Genomic DNA, 10,369 nt, shown 5'->3' on the forward strand with positions numbered 1-10,369 from the left:
CTCACAGGGCTCAGGGGCGTCCGGACAGCTCCCAGGTGGGCTGGCCCCCCTGCAGCTCAGGGCCCCCCTCACAGTTGGAGGCCCTCCTGGACCGCCCCTCCTCAGGCTCAGCCCTCCCTCACCCCCGAGCTGAGCGGGCCACAGCCCCACGTGCCACGCTGAGCCCGCTGGTGGCTGCCCTGGGCACCTTGGGCCATCTCCTCAGAGGGCAGGACGCCCGCTCTGCGTGCGGGTCTCAGGGCCGGGCGTAGACCTCGGCCAGAGCACCCCTGGGTGGCGCCCTGCCTCACTTCCTCACTTGCAGGGGGCTGACTGAGCAAGGAGGTGCAGGGATGGACGGGGGAGGCCCATTGACCCTCCAGGCCCATGCCCACCAGTCCGTCAGGACGTCAGTTTCGAAAGGTCAATGCGTTTCTTGATTCTTTGTTGCCTCAGCGCCTTACCTTTGTATTTTCAAGGTCTTGCTTACAAATTCTCAGTCGATGAACTCCCTGCAGTTTCAGGTAAACACCTCGGCTTCCTGTTATTTCCCGGTGGTTCACCTGTTGTCAGCACAGCCGGCCCGCCCAGTGTTGGGGGGCGGGGCCTGCACCGGCCGACGCCCCACGGGGCTGGGGGCTCCGCCTGACAGGGGCTGTGGGTGGGGTCTGGGCCTGGCTCCAGGCTGGCTGAGGAAGGGTTTAGAGAGCCCGCCTCCCCCAGACCCTCTCTGGCTGACAGGATGGAGCTTACGTTAGGGGCACCTCTGGTTCAGGAAGGAAGCAGAGAGACGGGGGGAGGGGGGGTGGGGAGCCAGGATTCTGCCCCATCTGCCAGCACCCCCGAGCCTGTCCACCTCTGTCGTGGGTGGTCTCCCAGGGGTCCCTCCCGGTCCCTTTCACAGGAGCAATGTCCATGCACTTTGCATCTCAGGTAATTCTTTCACCAGGAAAAATTCCTAGAAAGGATTTTATCTGCTCAAAAATGAAGCACAGGGCTTCCCTGGTGGCCCCAAAATAAATAAATTTATTTAAAAAAAAAAAGTGAAGCACATTGAAGACTTTAAAATAATTAATTAATTAATTAATTTTATTTTTTGCTGTGTTGGGTCTTTGTCGCTGAGCACGGGTTTTCGCTAGTTGCGGCGAGCGGGAGCTACTCTTCCTTGTGGTGCACGGGCTGCTCATTGCAGTGGCTTCTCTTGTTTCTGAGCATGGGCTCTAGGCATGCAGGCTTCAGTAGTTGTGGCACGTGGGCTCAGTAGTTGTGACTCGCGGGCTCTAGAGCGCAGGCTCAGTAGTTGTGGTGCACGGGCTCAGTTGCTCCCCGGCATGTGGGATCTTCCCGGACCAGGGCTCGAACCCGTGTCCCCAGCATTGGCAGCCGGATTCTTAACCACTGCACCACCAGGGAAGCCCACGTTGAAGGTTTTTGAGGCATGTTACCAAACTCTGCCAGGAAACATCTGTGCCCATGTATGCTCCCAACACAGTGAAGGATCCCACTGCCTCACTCTCTTGCCAACACTAAGAATTAAAGTTCTTTATTTTTGCCAACCTGATAGGCAAGAAAAAGACCACTGTTTGGTTGTTTACGTTCTCATTTCTTTGACCATCTAAGTGAAGTTGAGCGTTTTCCAATTTGTAGGAGGTACTTTTACTTCTTCTGTGAATGATCGGCTTTGACACTTATTTCTGTTGATTTGTGGGAGTCCTTTGTATATTAAGCCTCGGCTATTGTATCCCACAGGATGAATACAAGACTTGGCACTTAACAAATGCTCACCAACCATTTGTCAAATAACTTAATTTGTGATTTAATCTGATTTCCCTAAAGCAATTTCAACCCACCCTTTCTCCAGGTCACGTGAAACTCGGGGGAACCGTCTCAACAGGAGTGTCGTATGACCTGCACCGCAGCCCTATCGCGAGCCCAGAGCTGGCAGACATGACAGGTGAGAGCCCCACGCCATGCCTCCTTTGACTTGGAACATTTAGGAGGGAGCCCGTGAGAATTTTTCTACCAATGTACTTTGTCTCGTAACAGGGAAAATTACTTCAAAAATTAGCATGCAAAAGTAGACTTCTCGAGGGACTTTCCTGGTGGCGCAGTGGCTGAGACTCTGCGCTCCCAATGCAGGGGACCCGGGTTCGATCCCTAGTCAGGGAGCTAGATCCCACATGCTGCAACTAAGAGTTCGCATGCCGCCACTAAAAAGATCCCGCATGCCGCAACTAAGACCTGAGGCAGCCAAATAAATTAAAAAAAAAAAAAAAAAAAAAAAGTAGACTTCTGGAAATAAAAACTAACTCAGAAACAATGAAGCCAGAGGCTTTCCATCAAGACATCAGGAAGCACCCACTTCTTAATTCTCTTGAAGTGCTAGAAAAGAACCAAGAACAGGACTGAAGGAGAAGTGGAGGCTCTGGGGTCCACCTGGGCCTCGTATCCTGCCCACTTCTTGGGAGAGACCCCGTGCCGAGCCACAGATGCCCCACAGCGCCTCCTTCCCCTCCTGGGGGCTCGTGTGCCCCCAGCCCGGGAGACTCCTTTCCCAAGCAGTCAGGGTCCTCTGAGTGCCCCGTGGTGGGAGGGGCAGGCTCTCACCTGTGTGCCGGGTGCTGGTCACCAGACGGCTTGGGGGAGGGGACTGGGCGTGGGCAGGTGAAGACGGGAGGCCACGTGCCAGCCTTGTGGCCCCAGCAGGTGGCATGTGGCTGCACCAGCTATACTGAGTCCAGTCGGCACCCTGGGGGGGGGTGGGCAGTGCTGGTGGGGGTGGCTGGGAGCAGCGAGGGGCCCACAGGCCTCACCTGGGCCTCCACTTGGGTTTTGGGTTCCCTGCGCTCTGCCCCCCAGAGTGTGGCAAGACAGGGTCGGTGCTGGGATGGAGCCAGGGCAGTGCTGGGGTCCAGGGCGTTGGGCTGGCGCCTTGGAGGACTCGCATGGCTGGGAGGGACGAGCTGTCCAAGCAGGGCCAGCCTGGGCAGACAGGTGTCACCTTTCTCCCACCTGAGAACCGCCCTCCGCGGCCCGGTGCTCCCCTGCGCACCGTCGGCCCCTCCGCTTGGTGCAGCCCGACTCTCGTGTGGAGAGCTGACAGCCGGGTCTGATGACTCCCAGACGCCCTCCGTCTGCACGTGGAATGAAGCCCACGTCCCGGAGGTTAGGGCCATGGGTGGGGGCCCAGAGAAGGCACCGCCTCGCTCCCATCGGGATGGCCACTGTCAAAACCAAAATACCAAGGGCTAGCGAGGATGTGGAGAAATGGGAACCCCCGTGCGCTGTCGGTGGGAACGGAAAATGGAGCAGCTGCTGGGGAAAACAGTATGGCGGCTCCTCAAAAAGCTAAAAAAGAGAATCGCCATACGATCCAGCAATCCACAAAAAAGAAGTGAACTTGGGTCTTCCCTGGCAGTCCAGTGGTTAAGAATCTGCCTTCCAATGCAGGCGACTCGGGTTCGATCCCTGGTCAGGGAACTAAGGTCCCACGCGCCACAGGGCAACTAAGCCCACGCGCCACAACAAAGAGCCCGCGTGTGGCAACTAAGACCCAACGCAGCCAAAAATAAATAAATAAATAAATAAGAAGTGAACACAGGTGTGGAAGAGGTACTTGCACACCCATGTTCATGGCAGCACTACTCACAATAGCCAAGATGTGGAAGTAGCCCAAGTGTCCATAGACAGATGAGTGGAAAGCCCTAATGTGGTCCGTCCACACAGTGGGCTGTTACTCTGTGCTGAAGAGGAAAGGTGCTCTGACACGTGGACCCTGAGGATATGACGCAAGGCGAAATAGGCCAGTCACAGAAGGACACACTCTTTACGATCCACTCACAGGAAGGGCTGGGGGAGGGGTGGGCAGTGAGTGTTTAATGGGGACAGACTTTCAGTTTTGCAAGATGAAAAATTCTGGAAATGGATATGGTGACGGTTGCACAACAATGTGAATGTACTTAATGCCACAAAAGTGGACACTTAAAATGGTTAAGTTGGTCGCTTTTATCTTATGTATATTTTACCAGAATTTTAAAAATTGGGAAAAACGAGTGGCACAAAAGGGTGTCGGGAGCACACTGGGGGGCCGAGAGCTCCATCACCCTGGGGACCTTCACAGCGAGCCTTCAGCTGAAGAACAAGCACTGCTCTCTGCCCGCCTTCAGTGTCCTGCCGCTAATTTCTGCATCAGGTCGCCCTGCGGGGGGCGGGGGGTGCTGAAAACCATGCACGGGCACTGGGGCTGAGTCCCTCGGGAGGGCCCTCGAAGCCCGAGGGATCCCGGACGGCTGCCCGCGACCCCACGGCCATGTCAGCGTTGGGATGCACTGAGGTTTCCTTGGCTGTTGGATGTGCATGTGGAAAGGTCCAGGGGTCTTCAACCTAAGCACCTAAAGAGCTTCCAGGCCTCAGGGGTCACTGGGCTGCAGAAGCAAGGGCCACGTTCTCCGCTGTCACTGAGGCCACCCCAGGCCTGTCCAGCCTGCTGGCCACTCCCCTGGCCGGATCACGGGGCCATCACCGCCAGAGGCTGCTGCAGCCGAGCGGCAGCGTGAAGCCCCACCTGCGTCCGGGCGCCGCCTGCGGCTCCCGCTGACCTCGAGGGGCTGCTCCGTCCACAGCCTGCTGTCGGAGATGCACAGGGCCTAAACGGGACAGCATCTCCCGAGGCCAGGGCACAGGCTCTGGGAGGTGCGTGTCCCCCCACGGCCACCCAGATGTTCCTGTCGCATGGCAGGTCCCAGGGGCGGGTCAGGAGGGAGAGGGTCCAGGAGGCTCCAGGCACAGGTCAGGCAGTGGGTGCTGGGGTCACCGCCACGAGAGGGACCCAGGAGAGGCAGGCTGGGCGGGAGAGGGAGGGCGCCTGGGACACGCTGGCTTCCTTCCCCACGTCGTGTGGGGTCCCTCAGCCTGGGGAGCCCCCGGTGTGAGTCACCGCAGTGTCCGTGGCTCCTTAGACGGGGGCAGGGGGCTCACCCCTACAGCAGGGCCCTCTGTCCTGTGACTCATTCCTTGCCCCCTCGGAAACACCTGGTGGGGAGGCAGGTGAGGGGACCGCCTCGCAGGTGCCTGGGGCCTGGAGCACCCCTCCGCACTGGCTTCCCCCCCGTTGAGCGGGGTGGTAACTGGCATCCCAGGCGGGGCTTGAGGGGGGGCAGGTGCGCATCCAGGTCCCGCCTTCCTCCTGGGTCCTCCGTGACAAGCAGGCACTGGAGCTTGGAGGAGCCCCCAGTGCCAGTCTGTGGTTCTTCCCAGCCCCCCGTCCCAGCAGGGACCCCAAAGCCCTGGTGAGCTTCCACTTCCCACGCTGTGGCCCAGCAGCCCGGCTCTGCACGGTCCCAGTGCGAACCCCGCAAAGCCCAGCTGACACATCTGAAGAGCGTCGTGAAAGCTTGGCTGAGCCCACGGGGGTGGAGGAAAGTCCGGAGCGGGCAGCGGGCCGTGGGCTGTGGGGAGCCCTGGGTTGTGTGATGCCGAGGTCCCTCTGAGCTGGGCTTCATATGATGGCTGACGGTGGCGACTGTCCCGTGTAACTGACGCCTAGGATCAACAGAGGGACGCTGACAGGCCTAAGGTTTCAGGGCTCATTTCATACTTATGGACGGATTCCTTATCGTTTGTTTCTTGAGGGCACAGCAGGTGAGCCCTGGCTCCCACGTGGGGAGGGCGTGGGCTCTGAATTGGGACACCTGCACAGGGACCCCAAAGTTCAACCCCGCTATGAGGCCTGGATGGAAACCAGCCCTGGAGTAAATCCAAGCACTCCTGCCCTCTGGCCACCCGAGCTGGGGCAGAGGTCCCAGGCGGCCGGCTCCAGCCAGCCCACAACCCCTGGCAGGACAGCCCCTCCCACTCAGGAAACGCCCACGGATAACGCCCCATCAGGCGTGAGCTCACAACCACCACAAGACGTGCGAGGGAGCCGGCCCGTGGGAGGGTGTGCAGGCGCTGTGCCGTGGCGGGGGTCCTGCCTCCAAGACTGCAGGTGCTGGGAGGGTCACGCACAGTGACATCAGTACGTTGGGTGAATGTAAGGAGATCAGAGACGGAAGGAAAAACATGAGCAGAGAACAAGAGACTCGAAAGGGAGCCAGATGGAGTGTCTAGAAATGAAAGACACGATCCCTGAATTTTAACGCAGTGAATGAGTAAAAAAAAACCCGCCAATTAGACACAGATACAAAGAGCTCACAAACTCAAGTTCAATGTCAGTAGGTTGCCTGGACAGAAGGACGGTCCTGCAGGATGGGGGCGGGGGGGAGGGTGCAGAGTGAGGTGGGGACAGGGCGAGAGGTCCAGCACGTGCCTGACCAGAGCCCCAGGAAGCAAACAGAGGGGCATCCGGAGAGCTGGGGTGTACAGAGTCTCAGATTCAGGGGTCCGAGGGCACGGCAACCAGACAGCAGGCGGCCGCCGTCGCAGCTTCAGAAGCCAGAAGACGGGCTGCAGCGGGGCCGGAGCTAAATCAGACCTCTGGGGGAACCGTCCTCCAGAATCGGGGTAAAAGTGCATTTCAGATGAACCAAAGCTGGGGCAGCCTCTCGTCCACAGGGCTTGCGAGGGCTGTCTTCAGGGAAAGGAGGGAATGACCTCGGAAATGCAGCAGATGAAGGAAAGGGAGCGGGCAGAAGACTGGCCGACATGTGGGCAGCTGTGAACAGGGATGGACAGTGTGAAGTCACAACAACAACCACGGCAGGAATAGTAATAATAATAACATCTGACCTACGGGGTTAAACAGGCAAAGAACCCCCACGACTCCCATAACTGGGACCAGAATTGCACGTCAGCCAAACGTGGGGCCGTTAGAGCAGCAGTGTCCCAGGGTTTGTGCCCACCAGGAGGTGAAGGTTTTCTCACTTTAGACACTACTAAATATGCACATTAAAACATCCAGGGTACTCTCGAAAAGATTAAAAATGGCTTAATAATCTCCAAACCAATAAAGGGGGAAATAGACTAAAAACTAAACTCAATAAATCCAAAAGATGTATTGTTTGCTACGGCTGCTGTAACAAAGGACCACAGACCAGGTGATTTATTTTTTTACTTTATTTTTTGGCTGCGTTGGGTCTTCGTTGCTGTGCAAGGGCTTTCTCTAGTTGTGACGAGCAGGGGCCACTCTTCATCGCGGTGCGCGGGCCTCTCACTATCGCGGCCTCTCTTGTTGCGGAGCACAGGCTCCAGACGCGCAGGCTCAGTAGTTGTGGCTCACGGGCCCAGCTGCTCCGCGGCATGTGGGATCTTCCCAGACCAGGGCTCGAACCCGTGTCCCCTGCATTGGCAGGCAGATTCTCAACCACTGCGCCACCAGGAGAGTCCCTAAATGTCCCCTTTTTATAAGGACACAGTCATACTGGATTAGGACCCACCCTAAAGACCTCATTTTGACTTGGTCACCTCTGTAAAGATCCCATCTCCAAATCCAGTCACGTTTTGAGGTCCTGGGGGTTAGGACTCCACATATCTTTTTTTTGGCGGTTGGGGACACACAATTCAACTCATAACAGAAGGCGAATAGAGAATAAACTCTCTTCAAGCCCACAAGCAACACTTTGGAAAATGACTCGGTTAGTGACCAGGATGCAGGACGCGGTATTTCCGACCTTGTGTCCTCCAGGCCATCGGCTGGGGGATGGGTGATTTAGGGTCACATTAGGAAACCATCTGGAAAACTTTAACCCTGGCGCGTCCAGTCCGCAGCTGACAAGAGCCTTCTTGCCCCTTCTTGCGCTATCACATCTGATTCAGGGGGTTCCCAGCGACACCCGCCCTCACGCTGTCTCTGCCCCACAGGAAACGCCACGCCGGTGACCAGCCCTCTGCCAGGGGCCCTGTCAACTGGCGTATCTCCCCAGAACTGCACAGTGCCCTTCAACGACAGCAGGGTGTTCCTGGTGACTGTGTACAGCACCGTGTGCACGCTGGGCCTGCCAGCCAACTGCCTGACCGCCTGGCTGACGCTGCTGCAGGCGCGCCAGGGCCACGTGCTGGCCGTCTACCTCTTCTGCCTGGCGCTGTGCGAGCTGCTCTACATCAGCACCCTGCCGCTCTGGGTCGTCTACATCCAGAACGGGCACCGCTGGCCCCTGGGCCCGCGGGCCTGCAAGGTGACCGCCTACGTTTTTTTCTGCAACCTCTACGTCAGCATCCTCTTCCTGTGCTGCATCTCCTGCGACCGCTTCCTGGCAGTGGTGTACGCGCTGGAGACACGAGGCCGCCGCCACCGGAAGACCGCCATCCTCGTCTCCGTGTCTGTCTTCGTTCTCGTGGGGCTCGTCCACTACCCGGTGTTTCAGATGGAGGAGAAGGAAACCTGCTTCGAGACGCTGCCGATGGACCGCGAGATCGCCGGGTACTACTACACGCGCTTCGCCGTGGGCTTCGCGGTCCCTCTGTCCGTCATCGCCTTCACCAACCAGCGCATCTTCAGGAGCATCAAGCTGAGCACCAGCTTGAGTGCCGCCCAGAAGGCCAAGGTGAAGCGCCTGGCCGTCGCAGTCGTGACCATCTTCCTGTTCTGCTTCGCTCCCTACCACCTGGTGCTCCTGGGCAAAGCCATAGCCTTTTCCTACTACAAAGGAGACACGGACCCTGTGTGCGCCTTCGAAATCAACCTGTACACGGTCTCCGTGGTGTTCCTGAGCCTGGCCACAGTGAACAGCGTGGCTGACCCCATCATATATGTGCTGGCCACGGAAGTTTCACGCCAAGAAGTGTCCAGAATCCACAGGGGGTGGAAAAAGTGGTCCATGAAGACAGACGTCGCCAAGCTCACGTATTCGAAGGATTCAGAGGAAGCACGATCGCCCACATAGCCCACAAACGGCTACGCCTTCCCCAAGCCTGTCCGCCCACCAGGGCCACCGCCGGGCGCGTGGGCCTCGCCATGCACCCTGGAGGGCCCGCCTGAGGAGCCCTGCCGAACCCAGCATGGGAGTCCAGGGCCGATCGCTCGGCTCCGCACGGAGCCTGCCCGCCTGTGTCCACAGCGCCGGCTGCGCAGCCCCCTCTGGATGACACGCCACAGATTTCTCGTTCTTGGAGCTTCTGCCCCTTGGGGGTCCCAGCCCCCCAGGCTTTTCCACTGGGAGCGGAAGCCCCACAAGGGAGGAGGCAGGACGCCGAGGGTAAGGGCGAGTCTGCCAGCTGCAGGGAGAGCCCGTGGCAGGCAGGAGGGCTTGTTCTGGCTGGCGCTCTCGGCTGTGAGCGCACCGCAGGGTCGCAGGCAGAGGCCGTGTGACCGCTTGGTGCTGCTGGCAGCCGGCACAGGCCGTGCGTGCGGTAGGTGCCTGTCAGCCTCCGCGTGATGGCTTTATTTTCCGTGCTTTTCTGCAAGCGTTGCTTGGATGACTGTGACAGTACGTGGCGGGGCCTTTGTTCTTCTGCCCCAGATCGTCGGTGCAAACTGTGCCCCTTCCTGCGGTGACTGCTCACGGGGCCTTGGCTGGGGCCTTTCTGTGCCGCAGACCCTGAGGGGAGCCGGGGGGCGGGGTGCACTCACGTGGCCTCCGGAGGGAGCCCCAGGTGCTCGTGGTAGCAACGCCCATCAGCCGGGAGGGCCGGGGGGCACCCCAGGCAGGGTGACACGCCGCCAACGGGCTCCGAGGACGGCGGTGAGTCCTCCGCACCGAGGCTTCCCAGCCCCGCTGTCGGGGAGAAGCCGCCGAGGGCCAGGCCAGGTCACAGCGCTACCTCCGTTCCCCCATCCGTGACAGGGCCAGTGACACCTACCTCAGCGGGCGGCATTGGGGGCTGACCACACCCACCGCTTATGTTCGCATTTCCCTAAGGCAGCGATCGATGTTTTGCATTGTGAGAGAGCCTGAGAGGATATGTGATTCAGAAAATACGTTTAGAAATAAAAGCGCAAGAATACACGTCGGTGCCAACTTCCTAACCTGGGGTAATGCCATTTTATCTTCTCAGGCAAACGTTTCCCCTTAGGGACCTCTTGGAGGGCCAAGCCCTGGGGGGAGGGGCGTGGGCCTGGGCTCTCCAGGTGATGGGCCGGCTTCTAGAACAGTCTGGAGTATTCAGGGCCGGGATCACAGGACGTTTCAACAACATCTGACGTATGACTTCCCGGGGCTGCTGTACTAATTACTGCAAACTGGGGGGCGTAAAGCAAACAGGATTCTCTCAGCCTTCTGGGGGCTGGAGGTCGGAGATCAAGGCGTGGGCAGGGCTCCTTCTGGCGGCTCTCAGGGGAGCCGGTTCCATGTCTCGCTCTCGGCCTCTGGTGCTGCCGCGCCGCCCCCCCCAGGTTCACCCTCCTCTCTGTCTCTCTTCTGTCTCTTTGGACTTAGGGCTCCCCTGGATAATCCAGGGTGAGCTCAGCGCTGCATCCTTAGCCAAAGCCTATTTCCAAATAAGGCCCCGCCCCCAG

General features: G+C 58.8%; 1 protein-coding gene across 1 annotated transcript; it reads left to right on the forward strand.

Annotated features, from left to right (window-relative positions):
• The first annotated feature begins 628 nt into the window (after positions 1 to 628).
• Positions 629 to 9,845, forward strand: GPR132 (G protein-coupled receptor 132). The gene is made up of 2 exons (XM_082450847.1): positions 629 to 1,933; positions 7,777 to 9,845. The coding sequence occupies exons 1-2, from the start codon at positions 1,927 to 1,929 to the stop codon at positions 8,796 to 8,798; spliced, it is 1,029 nt and encodes a 342-aa protein (XP_082306973.1). The 5' UTR covers positions 629 to 1,926; the 3' UTR covers positions 8,799 to 9,845.
• Positions 9,846 to 10,369: the final 524 nt, after the last annotated feature.

Source organism: Balaenoptera physalus, assembly GCF_965194825.1.
Source record: "Balaenoptera physalus genome assembly, chromosome: 2".
Taxonomy (NCBI): Eukaryota; Metazoa; Chordata; class Mammalia; order Artiodactyla; family Balaenopteridae; genus Balaenoptera; species Balaenoptera physalus.